A 27,631-nucleotide genomic window follows, 5' to 3' on the forward strand; every position below is an offset into this window, starting at 1 on the left:
CTGGTGACTCTAAATTGACCGTAGGTGTGAATGTGGTTGTCTGTGTCTATGTGTCAGCCCTGTGATGACCTAGCGACTTGTCCAGGGTGTACCCCGCCTTTCGCCCGTAGTCAGCTGGGATAGGCTCCAGCTTGCCTGCGACCCTGTAGAACAGGATAAAGCGGCTACAGATAATGAGATGAGACACTGAGACAACTGATCAGTAATCACGAGGGTCACGTCCATAGACTGTATAAAATCAAGATCAATTTCTCAGCAGTATTATTTGAACACGATCAGTTGGTGGCAGAATGGAAGGAAGCGATTCTTCTGGGGCCCATACCTTGAACTCATGTTTCAATTTTCAGAAAGGAATATTCATTTTGTTTTAAATGTTTGCTTTGTTTGCCTAAAATGAACCACATCACGGCCTACAAAAACTCGCCATCCGACCTGCAGAAGCATATTGAGGCCTGTAAACGTTTTGTTCCAAGAGAAAACTTGCAATGAAGTTGTCTGTGCTTTTAGAGCTAGCGATAACATTGCAGTAGCTGTGCAGTCTGGTTAGTCGAATGACTTTCTATGGATTTGCCCGCCAAGTTGCCATCGCCTTGTCCACAGCTAACGTTAACACACAGCTAGTTAACTTGGACACTGTTAGTTAGCATGTAAAAATGGAGTTACGCTAACATGAATAACTTGTCTGAAGTCCTTTCAAAAATACGTTTTAGCATAATCTTGCCAAATAAACAGAATGTAGGACACTTTCTTTTCTAGTAATGTTAGCTACCCAATATGATTGAGTTTGAAAGGAGTTTGCTAGCATATCAGGTGGAGCTTCAGCTCTACAGGTTCTACAAACTAGTCAGTAAATCCAGTCGGTTGCTTCAGAGGCATTAAGTTTTGTAAGCGTTGTGGAAATAATACAACAATGGGTTGACAGAAAATTTACTTATTTTTAAAAGCAGGTACTTTGGTACTTTTAATTTAAGTAAAAATTTGACTGGACAACTTTCATTTGTATTGGAGTAACATTTAACCAGTGGAATCTGTACTTTGGCTTAACTAATGAAGTTGGATACTTTGTCCACCTCTGTGGAAACCTCAGCAGCATGTCATCAATACTTCGTGTAAGGAAGCTGAAGTTTATAGGGCACATGTGGAGGAGAAAGGAGGAACTAGTGAGTCAAGTGCTTCTTTGGGAGCCAAAGCAAGGAGTAAGAAGGAGGGGAAGACCAGCACTTACTTATGTTGACCAGTTGAGGAAAGACATGGGATTACCCACTGAGGGAGTTGAAAAACATCATGGATGACCATGAAGAATGGAGGAAGCTAGTCGACAATGTCCGAAGTAGTAGTAGTAGTAGTAGTATAGTTATTACTCATTCAGCTGGTAGCTTCTTTTAATGTGCATGCATGTGAGTGAATGGGGTGCAGTTTTTCCTTTTGTTTTAAGAGCGACAGCAAATTTTGTTGTATGTTAACATGCAGTGACCATAAAGGGCATTCTGAAATCTAATGCCTTAATATTACAATAGTGACAACCATCTCATAATTATGATTTATCTATATCATAATGATGAGATTAAGTCACAATTTTATTCAAATGTTCTCATTATTATGAAATAGTAAGGCATTATTATGACATGACTTGATAATCGAACAGGCTGCCATAAACCACTCTGTTCCACTCAGTGATCCATTAGTCAGCCTGTGCACTGCAGGTGTTTACTGCTGTTGCCTAGCAACAAAACAGTGAAGTTCACCTCCTTCAATACTGCACTCAATCTCAGATTTTGCTCAAATCTTCAGAAATGCTGCTGAATGAACTCCACTGAGTCTTTGTGCTATTAAAAAAAAAAAGTCATGGCAGAATCAGATCCGACCTGTTTAGTAAGTCCAAGCAGTCATTTGTTTTTGCTATGATGCTATGAGTAGTTACCAGGACTTTAACCTCATTTGCAATATTATATACAGTTGCTCCAGTCAGTAGATTATGAGGTGATTATTTAAATGTGTAATGAGCGATGGTGTGTTTACACTGCAGGCTTCTCTTATATACCTGCTGAGGGAGAGACTGTACAGGCAGGTAATAAACACAGCTCTGAACTTCCTGAAATTCTACCCAGATGACCCTGTGCTCCTGTTCTTCAAAGCTTTTGCGACTCTGAATGAAGGTAATGGAAGATCAGGGTTTTAACAAGTTCAACTTTTTATTCCACACATACATACAATGTAGAATAGAATAGAATGCCTTTATTGTCACTATACACATGTACAATGAGATTAAAGCATCTCCAATAACAGTGCAGACAGCGTGTAGAGAGAGAGAGAGAGAGAGAGGAAGGGGGGGTAAGGTGCACAGTCTGAGGTGTATGTGTTGTGTTACACATTATGGAGTGAGGTATTGCACATATAAAGTATTGCACAGAGACAGTCACATTATAAATTATTGCACGAGAGAGTCACATTATAAGATAAAATATTACACATTATGAAGTATTGCAAGGTAAGGTAAGGTGCACAGACTTGAGGTGTATGTGTTGTGTGTAAGGTGCACAGTCCTGAGGTGAATGTGTTGCGTTTCACATTATGGAGCGTGGTATTGCACATTATAAAAGTATTGCATAGAGAGTCATCTTATAAAGTTCTCGTCTCGTCTTCCGCTTTATCCGGGACCGGGTCGCGGAGGCAGCAGTCTAAGCATGGAAGCCCAAACTTCCCTCTCCCCAGACACCTCGGTCAGCTCCTCGGGAAGAACACCGAGGCGTTCCCAGGCCAGCCGAGAGACATAGTCCCTCCAGCGTGTCCTGGGTCTTCCCCAGGACCTCCTCCCGGGGGGACATGCCTGGAACACCTCCCCAGGGAGGCGTCCAGGAGGCATCTGAAAAAGATGCCCGAGCCACCTCAGCTGGTTCCTCTCGATGTGGAGGAGCAGCGGCTCTACTCCGAGCTCCTCCCGAGTGACTGTGCTTCTCACCCTATCTCTAAGGGAGCGCCCAGCCACCCTGCGAAGAAAACTCATTTCGGCTGCTTGTATCCGCGATCTTGTTCTTTCGGTCGTTACCCAAAGCTCATGACCATAGGTGATGTACTTATAAAGTACTGCACATTATAAATGAGTAAAATAGTAAAATAAATAGACTATAAAGTCAGAGCATATCCGAGTTCAGGGCGGTTATGGCTTTTGGAAAGAAGCTGTTTTTTAATCGATTTGTCTTTGTCCTGATGCACCTGTAGCGCCTCCCTGAGGGCAACAGGTCGAACAGATCAAAGCCAGGGTGGGAGCTGTCCTTGATAATATTCTTAGCTCTGCTAAGGCAGTGGGAGGTGTAAATGTCCATCAGGGAGGGGAGAGGGCAGCCAATGATCGTCTGTGCTGCCTTAGCTACCCTCTGGAGCCTCTCCCTGTCTACAGCAGTGCAGCTGCCGTACCATACTGTAATACAGTACGTCAGCATGCTCTCGATGGATGAGCGGTAGAAGGTCGGCAGCAGGTTGGAGCTTAAGTTGTACAACCCCGATTCCAAAAAAGTTGGGACAAAGTACAAATTGTAAATAAAAACGGAATGCAATGATGTGGAAGTTTCAAAGTTCCATATTTTATTCAGAATAGAACATAGATGACATATCAAATGTTTAAACTGAGAAAATGTATCATTTAAAGAGAAAAATTAGGTGATTTTAAATTTCATGACAACAACACATCTCAAAAAAGTTGGGACAAGGCCATGTTTACCACTGTGAGACATCCCCTTTTCTCTTTACAACAGTCTGTAAACGTCTGGGGACTGAGGAGACAAGTTGCTCAAGTTTAGGGATAGGAATGTTAACCCATTCTTGTCTAATGTAGGATTCTAGTTGCTCAACTGTCTTAGGTCTTTTTTGTCGTATCTTCCGTTTTATGATGCGCCAAATGTTTTCTATGGGTGAAAAATCTGGACTGCAGGCTGGCCAGTTCAGTACCCGGACCCTTCTTCTACGCAGCCATGATGCTGTAATTGATGCAGTATGTGGTTTGGCATTGTCATGTTGGAAAATGCAAGGTCTTCCCTGAAAGAGACGTTGTCTGGATGGGAGCATATGTTGCTCTAGAACCTGGATATACCTTTCAGCATTGATGGTGTCTTTCCAGGTGTGTAAGCTGCCCATGCCACATGCACTAATGCAACCCCATACCATCAAAGATGCAGGCTTCTGAACTGAGTGCTGATAACAACTTGGGTCGTCCTTCTCCTCTTTAGTCCGAATGACATGGTGTCCCTGATTTCCATAAAGAACTTCAAATTTTGATTCGTCTGACCACAGAACAGTTTTCCACTTTGCCACAGTCCATTTTAAATGAGCCTTGGCCCAGAGAAGACGTCTGCGCTTCTGGATCATGTTTAGATACGGCTTCTTCTTTGAACTATAGAGTTTTAGCTGGCAACGGCGGATGGCAAGGTGAATTGTGTTCACAGATAATGTTGTCTGGAAATATTCCTGAGCCCATTTTGTGATTTCCAATACAGAAGCATGCCTGTATGTGATGCAGTGCCGTCTAAGGGCCCGAAGATCACGGGCACCCAGTATGGTTTTCCGGCCTTGACCCTTACGCACAGAGATTCTTCCAGATTCTCTGAATCTTTTGATGATATTATGCACTGTAGATGATGATATGTTCAAACTCTTTGCAATTTTACACTGTCGAACTCCTTTCTGATATTGCTCCACTATTTGTCAGCGCAGAATTAGGGGGATTGGTGATCCTCTCCCCGTCTTTACTTCTGAGAGCCGCTGCCACTCCAAGATGCTCTTTTTATACCCAGTCATGTTAATGATCTATTGCCAATTGACCTAATGAGTTGCAATTTGGTCCTCCAGCTGTTCCTTTTTTGTACCTTTAACTTTTCCAGCCTCTTATTGCCCCGTCCCAACTTTTTTGAGATGTGTTGCTGTCATGAAATTTCAAATGAGCCAATATTTGGCATGAAATTTCAAAATGTCTCACTTTCGACATTTGATATGTTGTATATGTTCTATTGTGAATACAATATCAGTTTTTGAGATTTGTAAATTATTGCATTCCATTTTTATTTACAATTTGTACTTTGTCCCAACTTTTTTGGAATCGGGGTTGTACTTCCTGAGGACTCTTAGGAAGTGTAGCCACTGCTGAGCCTTCTTAATGACTGTTGTAATGTTTGCTGACCAGGAAATGTCGGCGGAGATGAGGACACCGAGAAACCGGAAGGTGTGGACCCTCTCCACATAGACACTAAAATGTCGTAATAGTAGTAAATAACTTTATTGTCCCCGAGGGGCAGTTGGGATTGCAGCACAATCACAAGGCACTTCATGACAGAACGTCAAACATACAACACACAGTACATACATCAGACACCAACAAAAATAACATGAATAACATTCAGCACGCCAACAATGCACTATGCACCATTGGGTATGGCCAACCCAGCTGGACGTCTAGCTACTTCAACTGATTTAAGGCTTTTATGGCTTGTGGTACAAATGAAAATTTGGATCTGTTCTTAGTCAGAAAGGGTGAGCCAAAACGACGCCTAGCTGGCAGTAGTTTAAAAAAAAAAAGAGGCCAAAGGGTGTGTGAAGTCACAAACAATATTATTTGCCTTTATCACCAGTCTATCTTTATAAATTTGTTCTATACTTGGTAAAGTGATCCCAAGTAACTTGCTGGCAGTTGTAACCATCCTTCTGATTTGTCTTTTTCTGTGACTCAGTGGTGTTTCCAAACCAGCAGATGATAGAGCAAGTTAAAACACTTTCAATAAAAGCAGAATAAAAAATTTGGAGCATTTTGCTGTTAACATTAAAAACAAGCAATTTCTTTAAAAAGTACATTCTTTGCTGTGTCTTAGTGAACAGATGATCAGTCCATGAATCCCATTTAAGCTTATTATCTAGCACAATACCAAAATATTTGTAGTTTGTGACAACCTGAATAGTCTCCCCATTAATAACGGTGTCGGTAGATTGTTGTGACTTTCTAAACTCAATGGACATTGCTTTAGTCTTATTGGTATTTAAAATTAAGTGAGACTTATTGCACCATTTTAAAAAGAAGTCTAAAACTGGCCCATGATCTACCTCCCCTTCCTGTAGAAGGCTCACTATAACCGTATCATCCACATATTTAATAAAATGCCTGTTTCGTAAAGTACTAGTGCATGCATTTGTATATAAGATAAATAATAAAGATGATAAAACACATCCTTGTGGATGTTGTCATCACATCAGACAGAAATGAGCCCACTCTGACCCGCTGGACTCTACTGTTAAGAAAATCCATGATCCAATAAATAATACCTGTATTAAGATCAAATTTATTGGCTAAAATATCTGCAAGAATCTTAGGTTGCATGGTGTTAAAAGCAGATGAAAAGTCCACAAATAAAATCTTAGCATGAGTCTTTGGTTTCTCAAGGTGAGTATGCAGAAGGTGCATGAATGTCAAGATTGCATCCTCCACCCCCCTGGAGGCTTGATAAGCAAATTGCAGGGGGTCCATAAGCTACATTTCATTCAATAAGCTACATACATAGTACCAAAACAAAAAGTTTTAGAAAAGTGTACCATAAGTGGATATCGTATAATAGGCCCATAAATGTAACTTAAGAACGCACTACAAACATCTCATCTCATTATCTCTAGCCGCTTTATCCTGTTCTACAGGGTCGCAGGCAAGCTGGAGCCTATCCCAGCTGACTACGGGCGAAAGGCGGGGTACACCCTGGACAAGTCGCCAGGTCATCACAAGGCCGACACACAGACACAGACAACCATTCACACTCTCATTCACACCTACGGTCAATTTAGAGTCACCAGTTAACCTAACCTGCATGTCTTTGGACTGTGGGGGAAACCGGAGCACCCGGAGGAAACCCACGCAGACACGGGGAGAACATGCAAACTCCGCACAGAAAGGCTCTCGCCGGCCACGGGGCTTGAACCCGGATCTTCTTGCTGTGAGGTGACAGCGCTAACCACTACACCACTGTGCCGCCCCACTACAAACATACAAATAGTAAATGTAAGTATGACTGAAAGTTATAGAAAAAAAGAAATATCATATAAACATCTAAGTGTAATATCAGAAACATGTTTACTGGCCAAGTATGTTGACAGGCACAAGGAATTTGTTTCCAGCAGTTGGTGTGTCTCTAGCAATACAGAAGAGGTGGGGGAAAAATTGTGAATATATGTATATGCAATATACATGCAAGTTATGTAGTATATGGAAGTTATGTATATGTAATATAAGAAAAATGTGTATATTGTACCATGTGGACAACATAGATATTACACAATATAATAAATATACAATCTACAATAACGATATAACTATTATATACAATATACATAATATATACATATATATACAATGTATATTGTATATAATAGTTATATCGTTATTGTAGATTGTATATTTATTATATTGTGTAATATCTATTATACACAGTGTCTAAAATATCTGTATTATACAATGTCTATCTAATCAAAATATCTATAATAAATGCTATACATAATATAAAATATATTATGCATAAAAATATCTATATTATACAGTGGTGCTTGAAAGTTTGTGAACCCTTTAGAATTTTCTGTATTTCTGCATAAATATGACCAAAAACATCATCAGATTTTACACACAAGTCCTAAAAGTAGATAAAGAGAACCCAGTTAAACAAATGATACAAAACATATTATACTTGGTCATTTATTTATTGAGGGAAATGATCCAATATTACATATCTGTGAGTGGCAAAAGTATGTGAACCTCTAGGATTAGCAGTTAATTTGAAGGTGAAATTAAAGTCAGGTGTCTTCAATCACACTTCTCAGCCTCCCAGGGAAGGTTTACTCCAGGGTACTGGAGAGGAGAATTCGACCAATAGTCGAACCTCGGATCCAGGAGGAACAATGCGGTTTTCGTCCTGGTCGCGGAACACTGGACCAGCTCTATACCCTTCATAGGGTGCTCGAGGGTTCATGGGAGTTTGCCCAACCAGTCCACATGTGCTTTGTGGATCTGGAGAAGGCATTCGACCGTGTCCCCCGTAGTATTCTGTGGGGGGTGCTTCGGGAGTATGGGGTTCGGGGCTCTTTGCTAAGGGCTGTCCGGTCCCTGTACGAACGGAGCAGGAGTCTGGTTCGCATTGCCGGCAGTAAGTCAGACCTGTTCCCAGTGCATGTTGGACTCCGGCAGGGCTGCCCTTTGTCACCGGTTCTGTTCATAATTTTTATGGACAGAATTTCTAGGCGCAGCCAGGGGCCAGAAGGAATCCTGTTTGGGAACCACAGGATTTCATCTCTGCTTTTTGCGGATGATGTTGTCCTGTTGGCTTCTTCAAACCAGGACCTTCAGCATGCACTGGGGCGGTTTGCAGTCGAGTGTGAAGCGGCTGGGATGAGAATCAGCACCTCCAAGTCCGAGGCCATGGTTCTCGACCGGAAAAGGGTGGCTTGCCCTCTCCAGGTTGGTGGAGAAGTTCTGCCTCAAGTGGAGGAGTTTAAGTATCTCAGGATCTTGTTCACGAGTGAGGGAAGGATGGAGCGTGAGATCGACAGGCGGATCGGTGCAGCCTCCGCAGTGATGCGGTCGCTTTACCGGTCCGTTGTGGTGAAGAAGGAGCTGAGCCAAAAGGCGAAGCTCTCAATTTACCGGTCGATCTACGTTCCGACTCTCACCTATGGTCATGAGCTTTGGGTAATGACCGAAAGGACAAGATCGCGGATACAAGCGGCCGAAATGAGTTTCCTTCGCAGGGTGGCTGGGCGCTCCCTTAGAGATAGGGTGAGAAGCACAGTCACTCGGGAGGAGCTCGGAGTAGAGCCGCTGCTGCTCCACATCGAGAGGAATCAGCTGAGGTGGCTCGGGCATCTTTTTCGGATGCCTCCTGGACGCCTCCCTGGGGAGGTGTTCCAGGCATGTCCCCCCGGGAGGAGGCCCCGGGGAAGACCCAGGACACGCTGGAGGGACTATGTCTCTCGGCTGGCCTGGGAACGCCTCGGTGTTCTTCCCGAGGAGCTGGCCGAGGTGTCTGGGGAAAGGGAAGTTTGGGCTTCCCTGCTTAGACTGCTGCCTCCGCGACCCGGTCCCGGATAAAGCGGAAGAAGACGAGACGAGACGAGTCTTCAATCAATGGGATGACAATCAGGTGTGAGTGGGCACCCTGTTTTATTTAAAGAACAGGGATCTATCAAAGTCTGATCTTCACAACACGTTTGTGGAAGTGTATCATGGCACGAACAAAGGAGATTTCTGAGGACCTCAGAAAAAGTGTTGTTGATGCTCATCAGGCTGGAAAAGTTATAAAACCATCTCTAAAGAATTTGGACTCCACCAATCCACAGTCAGACAGATTGTGTACAAATGGAGGAAATTCAAGACCATTGTTACCCTCCCCAGGGGTGGTCGACTAACAAAGATCACTCCAAGAGCAAGGCGTGTAATAGTCGGCGAGGTCACAAAGGACCCCAGGGTAACTTCTAAGCAACTGAAGGCCTCTCTCACATTGGCTAATGTTAATGTTCATGAGTCCACCATCAGGAGAACACTGAACAATAATGGTGTGCATGGCAGGGTTGCAAGGAGAAAGCCACTGCTCTTCAAAAAGAACATTGCTGCTGGTCTGCGGTTTGCTAAAGATCACGTGGACAAGCCAGAAGGCTATCGGGAAAATGTTTTGCGGACAGATGAGACCAAAATAGAACTTTTTGGTTTAAATGAGAAGCGTTCTGTTTGGAGAAAGGAAAACACTGCATTCCAGCATAAGAACCTTATCCCATCTGTGAAACATGGTGGTGGTAGTATCATGGTTTGGGCCTGTTTTGCTGCATCTGGGCCAGGACAGCTTGCCATCATTGATGGAACAATGAATTCTGAATTATAACAGCGAATTCTAAAGGAAAATGTCAGGACATCTGTCCATGAACTGAATCTCAAGAGAAGGTGGGTCATGGAGCAAGACAACCCTAAGCACACAAGATGGTCTGCCAAAGAATGGTTCAAGAAGAATAAAGATAATGTTTTGGAATGGCCAAGTTAAAGTCCTGACCTTAATCCAATTGAAATGTTGTGGAAGGACCTGAAGCAAGCAGTTCATGTGAGGAAACCCACCAACATCCCAGAGTTGAAGCTGTTCTGTATGGAGGAATGGGCTAAAATTCCTCCAAGCCGGTGTGCAGGACTGATCAACAGTTACCGGAAATGTTTATTTGCAGTTATTGCTGCACAAGGGGCTCACACCAGATACTGAAAGCAAAGGTTCACATACTTTTGCCACTCAAAGATTTGTAATATTGGATCATTCTCCTCAATAAATAAATGACCAAGTATAATATTTTTGTCTCATTTGTTTAACTGGGTTCTCTTCATCTACTTTTAGGACTTGTGTGAAAATCTGATGATGTTTTAGGTCATATTTATGCAGAAATATAGAAAATTCTAAAGGGTTCACAAACTTTCAAGTAAATACATATGGTCATCGTCAGGTCCCATCCCTGGGTTGAGGGTTTGATGCAATAGTTCCCCAGCTGCTTCTGTTGCACTGCTTTGCTGTAACTGAGGCCTGTCCACCTACAGATGTTGGATGTCCATAAAATTCTTGGCCTTCCTCTTCCTCGTTTTCCATTAATTTTTCCCTCTAAAAGCATGCGATGAAAAGTATTGTGGCAGATAATATGCCCAAAACACTTGAGTTTCTTAATTTGTATAATGTTAATGAGGCATTCCTTGATGTTAATCCTCTCTAATACCTCCTTGTTGGTGATTTTTGCTGTCCGGGGTATTTGTAACATTGTCCAATCTGCCCACATTTCAAATGTGGCCAGGCGTTTACTTATTACAGGAGTGATTTTCCAGACTTCAGACCCTTATCTCAGAGTTGAGCAAACATAACACTGGATTATTCGCTTTCCTGTGGTCAGTGATTATTTTGTGAGATGTGAAATATCTTTTGCATTTTAGAGAAGGATGTTTTAGCAATTGCAATTCTCCTCTTGATCTCCTCATCACATCTGTTATCTTGTGTCCTAGGTAGATGAACTCTCGAACTTGTTCAATCAGTGTACCATCTATGGTGATGTTGATATTTGGTTTTTCAGTTCTTTTGCTTACCACCATCACTTTTCTTTTCTTAGCATTCATCTTCATATTGAAGAGTTTCCCAACTTCATTCACATGGTCAACCAATGCCTGTAAATTTTCCTGACTTTCAGCTAGCAGTACAGTGTCATCTGCATAGTGAATATTGTTGATCTGAATGCCTCCCATGTTCACTCCTTTGTCATTTCTGATGGATCTGAAGATACATTCTGTGTAAATGTTGAAAAGGCATGGTGAAAGCACACATCCCTGGCAGACTCCTCTTTTAATTTCTAACTTGTCAGACATGCTTTGTTCATTGAACTGTTGCTATCTGCATCCAGTAGAGGTTCACTATAAACCTAAGGTCTTTATCGTCCACTTCAGTGTCTTCCAAGCATTTAATCATTCTTTCATGGTTGACTCTGTCAAATATACTTTTTCATAATCAATGAAGCATGCATACACATTCTTATCCATTTCAGTGTATCTCTCTCACAAATCATGCGCATGTTGAAAATACCCTCTCGAGTTCCCTTTCCAGCCATGAAACCACTTTGCATCTCACTGATTTTCCTCTTCAATTTTCTTCTTGTTTCTCATGAGGAGTACCCTCAAGATCATTTTCAGTTGATGGCTCATCAGACTCAGAATCCTGTATTCAGTACACATTGTTGCCTTTGGTTTCTTGGGAAGTCTTATAAATATTGACTCATTCATGTCAGCTGGTATGAACCCTGTCTTGTAGATCTTATCCACTAGATTATGGACAATCTTTACTCCATTTTCATCTCATGCTTTTAATATCTCAGTAATCAATTGGTCACGACCTGGTGCTTTTTCCAATCTTTGATGGCTTTCTCTGTCTCAGACAGCAGAATATCCTTGTTGGTTGATTTCCCCTATTGTCATCATACAGTTCCTTCACATATTGCTCCCATCTGGCTTTGATTTCATTCACATCAAAAAGCATTCGACCATCCTTATCTTTTATGCAGTTAGTTCCTTTTTGTTGTCTCTTCATGCCAGTTGTTTCCTTCACCTTCTTGTGCAGTTCTCTAGATTGGGGAGTTGCATCAAGGAATTCAATTATACTGCATTCTTGACTCCACCATTCATCTTTAGCTTCGTTGCAGGCCTTATCAACTTCCTTTTTCAGCAGAAGATACATTGCAGGATCTGTTGTCTTTGCTCTGTTCTGTTCTTCCATCATTTGAAGAATCTCATCTGTCATCCAGATTTGTTTCCTGTTACGCTTCATCTTAGGTAGTATTTCTTTTGCTGATGTTACCATGCTTTCTTTCAGAGCATGCCATTGCTTCTCTATGATCATCTCTTCAGCCTGTGGGGTCTTTTTAATGGCTAAGATATTATATTTGTTGTAGATGTTGATGTTGAAGCTGTTCTTGTAATGCTCTCCTCTAAGCATATTCATATCCTTCTGGGTTTCTATTTTCTTCAATTTCTTCTGTTTCAGCTTGATTAGCATTTTCATCACAACAGGGTTGTAGTCTGAGCCAATGTCAGCTCCAGGATAAGTCCTGACTTGTCTGATACAGTTGCGGAACCTTGCGTTGACCAGGACGTAATCAATCTGATTGTGACATATGTCACCAGGGCTCTGCCAAGTATACAACCCTCTTTTTGGTTGTTTAAAGAGGGTATTAGCAACTACAAAGTTTGATGCCCAGCAGAATTATGCTAGTTTTTCCCCCTTTCATTTCTTTCCCCCAATCCAAAGCAGCCTGTCACAGGGTAATTGTGCTGATCTCCTATTTTTGCATTCCAGTCCCCCATGATGATCGTAATTTCTCCTGACTTGGTGTATGCCATCACTTTCTTAAGGCTGTTATAAAACTCCTCAATCTCCTCCTCACTGTGATCACATGTTGGTGCTTAGAGTTGTATGATGATGTTAAACTGTGCACCCATCAGCTTCATCATAATCAGTCTGTCTGACACTGGCCAGAATCCAAGCAGTGATGGAACGATTTGTTTTGTTTTGTTTGTTCCCATCATGATGCCCACTCCACATTGATGTTTATCACCTCCTGAATATACCATCTCAAAATCTTTTTCAATAATTCTGCCATCCCCAGTCCATCTTGTTTCAGCTATGCCAAGAATGTCCAAATCAAGAGCTGTCATTTCTTTCACAAAATTTTGGAAATTCCCTGGTTTGTGGAGAGTACACACATTCCATGTTCCAATTTTCAGCATCCTTCGTCTGGTTTTTGGTTGCCTGATATCAGATGCAGGTCTTCCTGAAGTAGGGTTTGGATCTACATCTTCATGACTTGACCTCCAATTCACCAAAGAAGGATCACCACCTCTGTTGTTGTTAAGGGACACCTCCGCAGAGGGATCAGAGTTGTCTCTATTGGCGTTACTACAACTTCAACTGTTTATCATTGCTAACTATGGGAAGAATACTTGTTCGGGCCCCAATCCTTTCCAAGGTGACTGGCCACTTCCTCCTTGTACCAGAGTGTGCCCTGGTGAGTCACATCACCTTACTGTCAGACTTTTTCAAGCCATTGACCCTGTGATTTTAGTTCTTCTGCCTTGTCCAGTGCTCCAGTCTTCATACACTTGAAGGGGGTGGCATCCCCTAAATGTGGTATGTCCCACTTATTAGCCCAACAAACGAGTTGGTTACTGAGGTATGGACACTGGTGTGCACTACTAGTCTTTTTTGGGTCATACTAAGGTTCACTATTTACTCATAGCTGGGACTAATTGTTGGATCCTGGATTAGCCAGTGTCAGGGTTACTCCACACACACCGGTGGAGTAAGCCAGTGTCCTGACCGCTGTACCTCTGGGGCTCCAGGATGCTCCAAGATCCTTCACACTTTAGCCTAGGGCCGCAAGGTGCCTAGTTTACGAGGTGTGCCATGAGGAGGCAATGTAAGAGTGTTGACTTGGAGGAGGCTATGTACCACCAGGAAGGACTTATGCACTCGGCCTTCTTTTTGCCTGTAGGCTAGATAGTGGCTGCAGCTGAAAGCGAAGGTTAGTAAGCTAATCTGCACTACACTACAGCACTAGAAACACTACCAGCCTTGGGTTAGAGCACCAACACCAGCAAATGTATGCTAGCACCAATATAAACAGAGGATATTACACAGTTGTGTGAAGATATGAAGTTTATCGTCAAGTGGTGAACAGATTCACAAGTGAGCAAAGCAAATGAGTGAAAATATTTTCAACACGAGAAGATAAACTTCATATCTTCACATGACCGTGTAATGTTCTTTATATTATATGGACACATCCACAGAAAAAATATGCAAGTTAATCAAAATAATTTTAATTTTGAACTGGGTAATTAATTAATTAATTAACTGGGTAAATAATAATTTTAATTTTGAACTGAATTTTAATTTTGAATTTTGACAATGCATGTCTCATCAGCGGGAAAACACTGGGAGTGGTGTCATTGGAGTGAAATATTGGGAATTATTATACAGTGATGCTTGAAAGTTTGTGAACCCTTTAGAATTTTCTATATTTTTGCATAAATATGACCTAAAACATCATCAGATTTTCACACAAATCCTAAAAGTAAAGAGAACCCAGTTCAACAAATGAGACAAAAATATTATACTTGGCTATTTATTTATTGAGGAAAATGATCCAATATTGCATATCTGTGAGTGGCAAAAGTACCGTATGTGAACCTTTGCTTTCAGTATCTGGTGTGACCCCCTTGTGCAGCAAAAACTGCAGCTGTTTCTGGGAACTGTTGATCAGTCCTGCACACCGGCTTGGAGGAATTTTAGCCCATTCCTCCATACAGAACAGCTTCAACTCTGGGATGTTGGTGGGTTTCCTCACATGAACTGCTCACTTCAGGTCCTTCCACAACATTTCAGTTGGATTAAGGTCAGGACTTTGACTTGGCCATTCCAAAACATTATCTTTATTCTTCTTTAACCATTCTTTGGTAGACCGTCTTGTGTGCTTAGGGTCGTTGTCTTGCTGCATGACCCACCTTCTCTTGAGATTCAGTTCATGGACAGATGTCCTGACATTTTCCTTTAGAATTTGCTGGTATAATTCAGAATTCATTGTTCCATCAACGATGGCAAGCCGTCCTGGCCCAGATGCAGCAAAACAGGCCCAAACCATGATACTACCACCACCATGTTTCACAGATAGGATAAGGTTCTTATGCTGGAATGTGTTTTCCTTTCTCCAAACATAATGCATCTCATTTAAACCAAAAAGTTCTATTTTGGTCTCATCTGTCCACAAAACATTTTCCCAATGGCCTTCTAGCTTGTCCATGTGATCTTTAGCAAACTGCAGACGAGCAGCTATGTTCTTTTTGGAGAGCAGTGGCTTTCTCATTGCAACCCTGCCATGCACACCATTGTTGTTCAGTGTTCTCCTGATGGTGGACTCATGAACATTAACATTAGCCAATGTGAGAGAGGCCTTCAGTTGCTTAGAAGTTACTTTGGGATCCTTTTTGACCTCACCAACTATTACACACCTTGCTCTTGGAGTGATCTTTGTTGATCGACCACTCCTGGGGAGGGTAACAATGGTCTTGAATTTCCTCCATTTGTACACAATCTGTCTGACTGTGGATTGGTGGAGTCCAAATTCTTTAGAGATGGTTTTGTAACCTTTTCCAGCCTGATGAGCATCAACAACGCTTTTTCTGAGGTCCTCAGAAATCTCCTTTGTTCGTGCCATGATACACTTCCACAAATGTGTTGTGAAGATCAGACTTTGATAGATCCCTGTTCTTTAAATAAAACAGGGTGCCCACTCACACCTGATTTGTCATCCCATTGATTGAAAACACCTGACTCTAATTTCACCTTCAAAGTAACTGCTAATTCTTAATTATTACTAATTAAGATGGCGGCGCGAGGAGTCACAGTGGCCTGAGGCTCTACCATTCACAGCGTTTTTTTTTTGTTGGTTTTTTCAAGTATACTCGCTCAGAACTTATTGAAATACAAAAACACTGTTCGGACTTTGTTCCAGAGGACATAAAATCCTTCCCAAAATGGATTATTCGTCCACGGAAATGCCTGGAATTAATCTGAGCGACAGATGGAGGAAGCGAGGCAACAAGGCAGACTGCCGAGCAAGGCTACGCTGCGCTCCACACCGACCGGCCGTTTCAAGCTTACTCCTCATCAACGCTCGCTCTCGTCAACAAAATGGATGACTTGAGACTCCGATTTGTGAATAACTGATGGGACAGCTGTATAACAATTTCCGATTCATGGCTGCACGGAAACATCCTAGATGCAGCTGTGGAACTACAGGGGCACATCGTCTACAGAGTGACGATGGAGGTATGTGTGTTTATGTGAGAGACGATTTTTGCACTGATGTCACTGTTATGGAAAAACAATGTTGTACGGACTTGGAGTTTCTGGTGCTAAAATGCAGGCCATTCCACCTCAGCCATGAGCACAGTGCATTGTTTTTATTTTTGCTGTGTACATTCACCCACGAGCTAATGCAAAGTTAGCCATGAGCAGGCTGCATGAGGCAATCAGTAAATAACAAAACAGACTACCAGACAGTTTCATCATCATGGCAGGGGATTTTAATCACACAAACCTGAAGTCTGTGTTACCCAAATTCTACAAAAACATCCACATGGGGACACGGAATGGAAAAACACTGGATCAGGTTTACACCAGTTTCAAAGGTGCCTACAAAGTCCACCCAGCCCCCCCACCTTGGACAATCGGACCACTTGGCTGTTTTTAACAACTTCTTATCAACCTCTCATCAGCAAAACAAAGAGCCAGGTCAGGACAGTTCAGATCTGGTCTGAGAAGACTGAGGCAGCACTGCAAGACTGTTTTGAGGACACAAGGTGGGAGATCATTGACCAGGAAGACACAGAACAATATGCTTCCATTGTAATGGACTATCAGGTTCTGTGTTGAGACTTCCACCAAAACCAAAAACATCAGAGTGCCCCAAAACTAAAAGCCCTGGTTCAACAGCACTGTTTACAGTCTTTTGAAAGCCAGGAATGCAGCACTGTGATCAGGTGACCAGGAGACGTACAGGAGATCCAGAGCATATCTGAGAAGGGGGATCACTGCTGCCAAAAATAAATATAAAATGCAAATCGAACAGCATTTCAAAGACAACACCACCCGCAGCATGTGGCAGGGGATCAGAACAATTACGAACTACAAACAGAACCCCTGCCCACCCTCTACAGTCGACCCCTCCCTTCCTGATCAGCTGAACACCTTCTCCCATTTTGACAGCAACACTACCAACATGAATGAGCCATCCCCAGCATCCCTCACCCACAGTCAATATCCTTCACACACCTCCAGCCCCCCTCGGAAAGAGTGACGTCCAATGGTATTGCACCAGTACCGGGTTAAGCGGGCCCTGCTCAACATCAATGGCAGGAAGGCGACTGGTTTGGATGGGGTCCCAGGACGTGCTCTAAAAGCATGTGCACACCAACTGGTGGCTGTTTTCACTGACATGTTCAACAAGTCACTGAAGGAGGCCATAGTCCCGTCCTGCTTTAAAGCTGCAACCATCATCCCCGTCCCAAAGCGCTCAGCAGTCACATGCTTGAATGAGTATCGGCCTGTTGCACTAACACTGATAATCATGAAATGCTTTGAAAGACTGGTGATGAACTGCATCAAAGCGTCCGTCCCTGCTGACCTGAACCATTACCAGTTTGCCTACAAAACCAACAGGTGCACTAAGGACGCCATCTCCCTCATGCTCCACACTGTACTGACTCACCTAGAGAACCCTGACACCTATGTGAGGATACTGTTTGTTGACTTCAGCTCGGCCTTCAACACTGTCAATCCGAGCAAGCTGGTCAACAAGCTGCTGTCTCTGGGCCTGGACTACCGCATCTGTAGCTGGATTAAGGACTTCCTCTCCAACAGACCACAGCATGTGAGACTTGGAGACCTCATCTCATCCAACACCATCTTAAACACTGGCACCCCCCAAGGCTGTGTTCTTAATCCACTTCTTTACTCACTCTTCACACAGGACTGTTCTCCCATCCATAACTCAAACCAAATATACAAGTTTGCAGATGACACAGCTGTGGTGGGGTTGATGACCAACAGCGATGAGGCAGCCTACAGAGAGGAAGTTCAGACCCTCACATCTTGGTGTCAGAACAATGACTTGCTCCTCAACACCAACAAAACAAAGAAGCTGGTCATTGACTTCAGAAAACGACCGGATAAAACAAATGCCAGCCTGGTGATCTCTGGAGAGGAGGTGGAACAGGTGGGGAGCTTCAAGTACCTCGGTGTTCACCTCTCAGACGACCTGACATAGGGAGTGAACACCAGAGAGGTAGTGAAGAAGGCCCAGCAGAGACTCTTCTTCCTGCGATCCCTGAGGAAAACTGGGCTCTCACAGAAGCTCCTCGCCAACTTCTACCAGTGCACCAGACAAAGTGTTCTGAGCTATGGATGCACAGTGTGGTTCTCCAGCTGCACCTCAGAGGAAAGATCTGCAGTGGATCATCAGGACTGCATCTAAAATCATTGGTACCCCTCTCCAATCCCTGGAACAGATCTACTTTGCCAGGCTGAGAAACAGAGCCACAAGATTAGGACTGACTGCACTCACCCTGGACAATGTCTTTTTGACACCCTTCCCTCTGGAAGGCTTAGGGTCATAAAGACACCAAAATAGCTTCTTCCCTAGGGCTGTAAAAGCTCTGCTGGAGGCCTGATCTGGACTTGGACTCACACTCTGCACCTTACTGTGTTTGGCTACATTGAATAATTAGATACTACAATTTATACGACTGCTTTATATGCCATTATGCTGCTTTTTAAAAGGATATATAAATGTTTATTTATTGATATGCTGCTGTGATCTGAGCCCTCAAACAGTGTTTCGTTGTATAGTAATGCGCAATGACAATAAAGAATCCGTCTAATCCTAGAGGTTCACATACTTTTGCCACTCACAGATATAGAATATTGGATCATTTTCCTCAATAAATAAATGACCAAGTATAATATTTTTGTCTCATTTGTTTAACTGGGTTCTCTTTATCTACTTTTCGGACTTGTGTGAAAATCTGATGTTGTTTTCGGTCATATTTATGCAGAAAAATAGAAAATTCTGAAGGGTTCACAAACTTTCAAGCACCACTGTATAGACACATTCACAAACACAAAGTATGCGAATTTATCAAACAATTCACTGATATCCTCAGGAGTGAGGATATTGAAAAATGTCACGGTTTTAGGTCTCAGTGTCCTGGATGTAACTCATGAAAAATACAAGTGGCATATTTCCCAGTAAAACCCTCATGTCTATGTAATATAAGCATGTAATATGAACATGATATAAGTGTAATGTATATGTTGTTGATAGTGTTGATTGTTAACCTGCTGTGTGTTAAAGGACGTGTTCAGGAGGCTGAGAGAGAGCTGAACAGTCTGAGAGACAAGCCTCAGGTCTCTCTGTGCTCAGTGATGGCCCTGCTGTGGGCGCACAGGCAAAGAGGGAGCACTGGTGAGCATCTGTCTTTTATCTCACTCAATTGATCCAAAAATTACACTCCAAAGTAATTTTATCTGCATAGTCATGATCCATGAATGCACTGTAGTGTATATTGTTCACTAGGATTTCTCCTCTTATTCCTCATTTCATGAACAATCCCTGACCCACTCCCAATTATAGGCTTACCTTCTCTCAGTTCTTATGTATAAAAACCACAATCCCTTTGTCCTGTCAGTTTGAGCCTTCTCTCACTTCTGAAAGGAAAACATTACAGGTGAAATAGTGTGTGTGTGTGTGTGTGTATACTGTATGTATGTGTGTGTGTGTGTGTGTGTGTGTGTGTATACACACACACTTCATTTATATATATATATATATATATATATATATATATATATATATATATATATACACACACAACCCCGATTCCAAAACAGTTGGGACAAAGTACAAATTGTAAATAAAAACGGAACGCAATAATTTACAAATCTCAAAAACTGATATTGTATTCACAATAGAACATAGACAGCATATCAAATGTCGAAAGTGAGACATTTTGAAATTTCATGCCAAATATTGGCTCATTTGAAATTTCATGACAGCAACACATCTCAAAAAAGTTGGGACGGGGCAATAAGAGGCTGGAAAAGTTAAAGGTACAAAAAAGGAACAGCTGGAGGACCAAATTGCAACTCATTAGGTCAATTGGCAATAGGTCATTAACATGACTGGGTATAAAAAGAGCATCTTGGAGTGGCAGCGGCTCTCAGAAGTAAAGATGGGAAGAGGATCACCAATCCCCCCAATTCTGCGCCAACAAATAGTGGAGCAATATCAGAAAGGAGTTCGACAGTGTAAAATTGCAAAGAGTTTGAACATATCATCATCTACAGTGCATAATATCATCAAAAGATTCAGAGAATCTGGAAGAATCTCTGTGCATAAGGGTCAAGGCCGGAAAACCATACTGAGTGCCCGTGATCTTCGGGCCCTTAGACGGCACTGCATCACATACAGGCATGCTTCTGTATTGGAAATCACAAAATGGGCTCAGGAATATTTCCAGAGAATATTATCTGTGAACACAATTCACCGTGCCATCCGCCGTTGCCAGCTAAAACTCTATAGTTCAAAGAAGAAGCCGTATCTAAACATGATCCAGAAGCGCAGACGTCTTCTCTGGGCCAAGGCTCATTTAAAATGGACTGTGGCAAAGTGGAAAACTGTTGTGTGGTCAGACGAATCAAAATTTGAAGTTCTTTACGGAAATCAGGGACGCCGTGTCATTCGGACTAAAGAGGAGAAGGACGACCCAAGTTGTTATCAGCACTCAGTTCAGAAGCCTGCATCTCTGATGGTATGGGGTTGCATTAGTGCGTGTGGCATGGGCAGCTTACACATCTGGAAAGACACCATCAATGCTGAAAGGTATATCCAGGTACTAGAGCAACATATGCTCCCATCCAGACGACGTCTCTTTCAGGGAAGACCTTGCATTTTCCAACATGACAATGCCAAACCACATACTGCATCAATTACAGCATCATGGCTGCGTAGAAGAAGGGTCCGGGTACTGAACTGGCCAGACTGCAGTCCAGATCTTTCATCCATAGAAAACATTTGGCGCATCATAAAATGGAAGATACAACAAAAAAGACCTAAGACAGTTGAGCAACTAGAATCCTACATTAGACAAGAATGGGTTAACATTCCTATCCCTAAACTTGAGCAACTTGTCTCCTCAGTCCCCAGACATTTACAGACTGTTGTAAAGAGAAAAGGGGATGTCTCGCAGTGGTAAACATGGCCTTGTCCCAACTTTTTTAAGATGTTGTCATGAAATTTAAACTCACCTAATTTTTCTCTTTAAATGATACATTTTCGGGCGGCACGGTGGTGTAGTGGTTAGCACTGTCGCCTCACAGCAAGAAGGTCTGGGTTCGAGCCCCGTGGCCGGTGAGGGCCTTTCTGTGCGGAGTTTGCATGTTCTCCCCGTGTCTGTGTGGGTTTCCTCCGGGTGCTCTGGTTTCCCCCACAGTCCAAAGACATGCAGGTTAGGTTAACTGGTGACTCTAAATTGACCGTAGGTGTGAATGTGAGTGTGAATGGTTGTCTGTGTCTATGTGTCAGCCCTGTGATGACCTGGCGACTTGTCCAGGGTGTACCCCGCCTTTCGCCCGTAGTCAGCTGGGATAGGCTCCAGCTTGCCTGCGACCCTGTAGAAGGATAAAGCGGCTAGAGATAATGAGATGAGATGAGATGAGATTTTCATGTCATTGAATATAGTTTATTTTATTATAAATATATTTTTATCATTTACAATTTGTAATTCCTACACATGGACAATCTATTTACATTTTAAAATAAGTTTATACATAGAAGGCCAAATTCATATAACATGTCGTTTTAAGTACCGTGTATAGAATCAGGATATGGTTTTAAATTAATTATGCAGGAAATGGTTAAAGGTTACATCACTGATGATGCGTCCCAGCACATCCATCTTCATATCTGGCTGGGCCAATAACTCCCAGGAGTAGACTGGGTGACAACCAAGAACAGATTGATGATAACTGGAAAGACAGTTGGCAGCTCAGAAAGAAGTTGACCAGGACAGGAAGGGCTTGCACCCCAGCCTGCATCTCCCCTGAGAAAGAGTTTTCTCTCAAAATGTTTACCTCCTTAGCTGCGTTTCTTCAAATTATAAAATTAATGATGCATGTGAGAAAGATGTTAGGTCAATTAAATATTATTATAGATAACTGGATTAGCTTTTTAGTTAAAGTTGTAATATAAATCATCTCTGTTTGTGTTTGTGAGATGGAGAGGCGGTGTCTGAGCTGGAGTCCTGTTTAAAAAGAGCCAAGAGGACAGCTGGAGAAAGGGCTCTGTACTACGTCGCATTGCTCTACTGGATTCTGGGGAGAACTCAGAAAGCCAGAGAGTACATAGACAAGATGCTCAAATTATCCAATGGATCTTCAGAGGTTTGTGTGGTTTAGTATAAATAGTGAATGTTAAATCAGAGGCGAAAACGGAAGCTGTGATTCTTTAGAGTTTGAAGTATATTGTTTTAATTAAATATTGTTGTACTGCAGCACTGTTAAATTCTTTAATCTGATTGGTCAGAAGGTATTGATAAACTGTCTTTCACAGCAGCTCTGACAGTAGTGTTGACTGTAATTCAAATCACAGGTTTATTATTAATTTGCTCATTCTAACGCATTAACAAGTCATTCACAGTAATTTGAAGTGGATGATGTACAGTGCTATGCAAAAGTTTGGGCACTCCTGGTCAAAATTGCTGTTACTTTGAACAGTTAAGCAAGTTGAGAATGAAATGATCTCCAAAAGGCATAAAGTTAAAGATGACTCATTCCCTTTATATTTTAAGCAAAAACAATTTTTTATTTTCATCTTCTATATTTTCTAAATGACAAAAAAGGAAAAGGGCCCGAAGCAAAAGTTTGGGCACCCTGCATGGTTAGTACCTCATAACACCCCCTTTGGCAAGTATCACAGCTTGTAAACACTTTTTGTAGGCAGCTAATAATCTTTCAGTTCTTTCCTGGGGGATTTTCACACATTCGTCCTTGCAAAAGGCTTCCAGTTCTACAAGTTTCTTGGGCTGTCTTGCATTGAGCTCTATCCACAGATTTTCAATGATGTTTAGGTCAGGGGACTGTGAGGGCCAGGGCAAAACCTTCAGTTTGGGCCTCTTGAGGTATTCCATTGTAGATTTTGAGGTGTGTTTTGGATCATCATCTTATTGTAGGACCCATCCTCTTTTTAACTTCAACTTTTTTTACAGATGGTGTCATGTTTGCTTCCAGAATTTGCTGGTATTTATTTGAATCCATGCTTCCCTCGACCAGTGAAATGTACCCTGTGCCACTGGCTGCAACACAACCCCAAAGCATGATCGATCCACACCCATGCTTCAGAGTTGGAGAGGTGTTCTTTTCCTGGAATTTGGCACCCTTCTTTCTCCAAACACCCCTTTACACATTGTGGCCCAAAAGTTCTATTTTGATTTCATCAGTCCACAGGACTTGCTTCCAAAATGCATCAGGCTTATTTAGATGTTCATTTGCAAACTTCAGACGCTGAATTTTGTGGCTAGGATGCAGGAAAGGTTTTCTTCTGATGACTCTCCCATGAAGGTCATACAGTGCCTTGAAAAAGTATTCATACCCCTTGAACTTTTTCACATTTTTCCACCTTACAACCACGAACTTAAAAGTTTTTTATTGAGATTTTATGTGATAGACCAACACAGAGTAGCACATAATTGTGAAGTGAAACGAAAATGATAGTCTTCAAAATTTTAAACAAATAAAAATCTGAAAAATGTGGTGTGCATTAGTATTCAGCCCCCTGTACTCTGATACCTCTAAATACAATCCAGTGCAATCAATTGCCTTCAGAAGTCATCTGATTAGTTAATAGAGTCCTACTGTGTGTAATTTACTCTCAGCATAAATACACTTGTTCTGTGAAGGCCTCAGTGGTTTGTTAGAGAACACTGAAGAACAAACGGCATCATGAAGACCAAAGAACTCACCAGACAGGTCAGGGATAAAGTTCTGGAGAAGTTTAAAGCAGGGTTAGGTTAGGGTTAGGTTATAAAAAAATATCCCAAGCTCTGAACATCTCAAGAAGCACTGTTCAATCCATCATTCAAAAATGGAAAAAGTGTGGCACAACTGCAAACCTACCAAGACATGGCCGTCCACCTAAATTGACAGAGCGAGCAAGGAGAGCACTGGTCAGAGAAGCAGCCAAGAGGCCCATGATCACTCTGGAGGAGCTGCAGAAATCCACAGCTCAGGTGGGAGAATCTGTGCACAGGACAACCAAGTCGTACACTCCACAAATCTGGCCTTTTTGGAAGAGTGGCAAGAAGAAAGCCATTGTTGAAAGACAGGCATAAGAAGTCCCGTTTGCAGTTTGCCAGAAGCCATGTAGGGGACACAGCAAACATGTGGAAGAAGGTGCTTTGGTCAGATGAGACCAAAGTTGAACTTTTTGGCCTAAATGCAAAGCGCTATGTGTGGCGGAAAACTAACACTGCTCATCACCCTGCACACACCATCCCCACTGTGAAACATGGTGGTGGCAGCATCATGCTATGGGGATGCTTTTCTTCAGCAGGGACAGGGAAGCTGGTCAGAGTTGATGGGAAGATGGATGGAGCTAAATACAGGGCAATCCTGGAAGAAAATCTGTTGGAGGCTGCAAAAGACTTGAGACTGGGAAGGAGATTCACCTTCCAGCAAGACAATGACCTTAAACATACAGCCAGAGCTACAATGGAATGGTTTAGATCAAAGAATATTCATGTGTTAGAATGGCCCAGTCAAAGTCCAGACCTAAATCCCATTGAGCATCTGTGGCAAGACTTGAAAATTGCTGTTCACAGACGCTCTCCATCCAATCTGGCTGAGCTTGAGCTATTTTGCAAAGAAGAATGGGCAAAAATTTCAGTGTCTAGATGTGCAAAGCTGGTAGAGACATACCACAAAAGACTTGCAGCTGTAATTGCAGCAAAAGATGGCTCTACAAAGTATTGACGCAGGGGGGCTGAATACTAATGCACACCACATTTTTCAGATTTTTATTTGTTTAAAATTTTGAAGACCATTTATCATTTTCGTTTCACTTCACAATTATGTGCTACTCTGTGTTGGTCTATCACATAAAATCTCAATAAAAAACTTTTAAGGTCATGGTTGTAAGGTGGAAAAATGTGAAAAAGTTCAAGGGGTATGAATACTTTTTCAAGGCACTGTATTTGTTCAGGTGTCGCTGCATAGTAGAACAGTGCACCACCACTCCAGGGTCTGCTAAATCTTTCTGAAGGTCTTTGCAGTCAAACAGGGTTTTTTTTATTTGCCTTTCTAGCAATCCAACGAGCAGTTCTTTCAGAAAGTTTTCTTCATCTTCCAGACCTCACCTTGATCTCCACTGTTTCTGTTAACTGCCATTTCTTAATAACATTACGATCTGAGGGAACAGCTACCTGAAAACACTTTGCTATGTTCTTGTAGCCTTCTCCTGCTTTGTGAGCATCAATTATTTTATTATTCAGAATGTGAGAGAGTTGCTTTGAGGAGCCCATGGCTGTTGATTTTAGGACAAGTTTGAGGAGTCAAAGAATTTATACAGCTTTGAAATCTGCATCATCTGACCTTTCCTAACGAAGAATTTGAACAAGCCACAGCTCAATAAGCTAATTAAGGTCTGGAACCTTGGTAAATGTTACCTGAGAACTCTCATATATTGGGGTGCCCAAACTTTCGCATGATGTTCCTTTTCTTTTTTCACTCTCCAATTGTACAAAACAAAAATAATACACAAATCTTGCAGAAAACGCTGAAAAGAAATGTTTAATCTTTTCCTTTATGCCTTTTGGTGATTAGTTCATCTTCTGCTCACTTAACTATTCACAGTAACAGACATTTTCAGTAAGGGTGCCCAAACTTTTGCATGCCACTGTATATAACATAAGGCAAAAAAGATTTAAAAAGTTGTATTTAACAAAGGAAGTCATTTCATTATTGATGTGCTGTTTTTTTGTGTAAGTAAATGTTTATATAATATTTATACAATGAGTCTTCAGTGTCAGATCTTGGTACCAGTCAGTAATTTTTCTGCCATTGGAAAGTCTTCAGGATGGAGGGTTTTTTTTTTTGTGCCTTGCTTTTTCTTTGTAACATGACGAGATAAATTTTTTAAAAAATCAGACTTTCTACAACATGAAATGGTTATGAAGCACAGTGTGTCATTCATTAAAAAAATCAAACATTGCAGTCATTGGGGGTGGCACAATGGTGTAGTGGTTAGCACTGTCATCTCACAGCAAGAAGGTTCTGGGTTCGAGCCCAGTGGCTGACGGGGGCCTTTCTGTGTGGAGTTTGCATGTTCTCCCCGTGTCTGTGTGGGTTTCCTCCGGGGGCTCTGGTTTCCCCCACATGTAGTTTAGGCTAATTGGTGGCTCTAAATTGACCGTAGGTGTGAGTGTGAATGGTTGTTTGTCTCTGTGTCAGCCCTGCGATAACCTGGCGAGTTGTCCAGGGTGCACCCTGCCTCTCGCCCATAGTCAGCTGGGATAGGCTCCAGCTTGCCTGCGACCCTGCACAGGATAAGCGGCTGCAGGTGATAGATGGATGGATGGATGGATGGATGGATGGATGGATGCAGTCAATGGCAAATTACTGTGGTACAAGAAGAATTAAATAATCTGTCAGGATGTACAGTACCAAGCAAAAGTTTGGACACACCTTCTAATTCAATGTTTTTTCTTTATTTTTATTAATTAAGACACTTCATGACTTAAAGTAAAGATGGATGTTGTTTCTCTTTACTTAGTTGAGCGGTTCTTGACATAATATGGATTACTACAGTTGTGGAATAGGGCTATTTATTATATGTTTATTATTTACTGTTTGATCTCAAACATGGGCGGCACGGTGGTGTAGTGGTTAGCGCTGTCGCCTCACAGCAAGAAGGTTCTGGGTTCGAGCCCCGGGGCCGGCGAGGGCCTTTCTGTGTGGAGTTTGCATGTTCTCCCCGTGTCCGCGTGGGTTTCCTCCGGGTGCTCCGGTTTCCCCCACAGTCCAAAGACATGCAGGTTAGGTTAACTGGTGACTCTAAATTGACCGTAGGTGTGAATGTGAGTGTGAATGGTTGTCTGTGTCTATGTGTCAGCCCTGTGATGACCTGGCGACTTGTCCAGGGTGTACCCCGCCTTTCGCCCGTAGTCAGCTGGGATAGGCTCCAGCTTGCCTGCGACCCTGTAGAAGGATAAAGCGGCTAGAGATAATGAGATGAGATGAGATCTCAAACATATTAAGAAAGCAAGAAATTGCACTAATTAACTTTTGATGATGCAAACCTGTTAATTGAAAAGCATTCCAGGTGACGACCTTAGGAAGCTGGTTAAGATAATGTGTAAAGCATCATCAAAGTAAATGTGGCTACTTTGAAGAATCTAAAATATGAAGCATTTTTTTTTTTTTGTTTAACACGTTTTTTTTTTAAT

General features: G+C 42.2%; 1 protein-coding gene across 1 annotated transcript in view; it reads left to right on the top strand.

Annotated features, from left to right (window-relative positions):
- The first annotated feature begins 1,845 nt into the window (after positions 1-1,845).
- ttc21a (tetratricopeptide repeat domain 21A) overlaps positions 1,846-27,631 on the top strand; it is a 64,404-nt gene continuing 38,618 nt past the window's right edge. Inside the window, exons 1-4 of the mRNA XM_060920704.1 lie at positions 1,846-1,872; positions 2,027-2,156; positions 19,489-19,599; positions 22,408-22,574. Of these exons, the coding sequence (XP_060776687.1) occupies positions 1,846-1,872; positions 2,027-2,156; positions 19,489-19,599; positions 22,408-22,574 (435 nt within the window). The remainder of the gene's footprint in view (positions 1,873-2,026; positions 2,157-19,488; positions 19,600-22,407; positions 22,575-27,631) is intronic.

Source organism: Neoarius graeffei, chromosome 5, assembly GCF_027579695.1.
Source record: "Neoarius graeffei isolate fNeoGra1 chromosome 5, fNeoGra1.pri, whole genome shotgun sequence".
Lineage (NCBI taxonomy): Eukaryota > Metazoa > Chordata > Actinopteri > Siluriformes > Ariidae > Neoarius > Neoarius graeffei.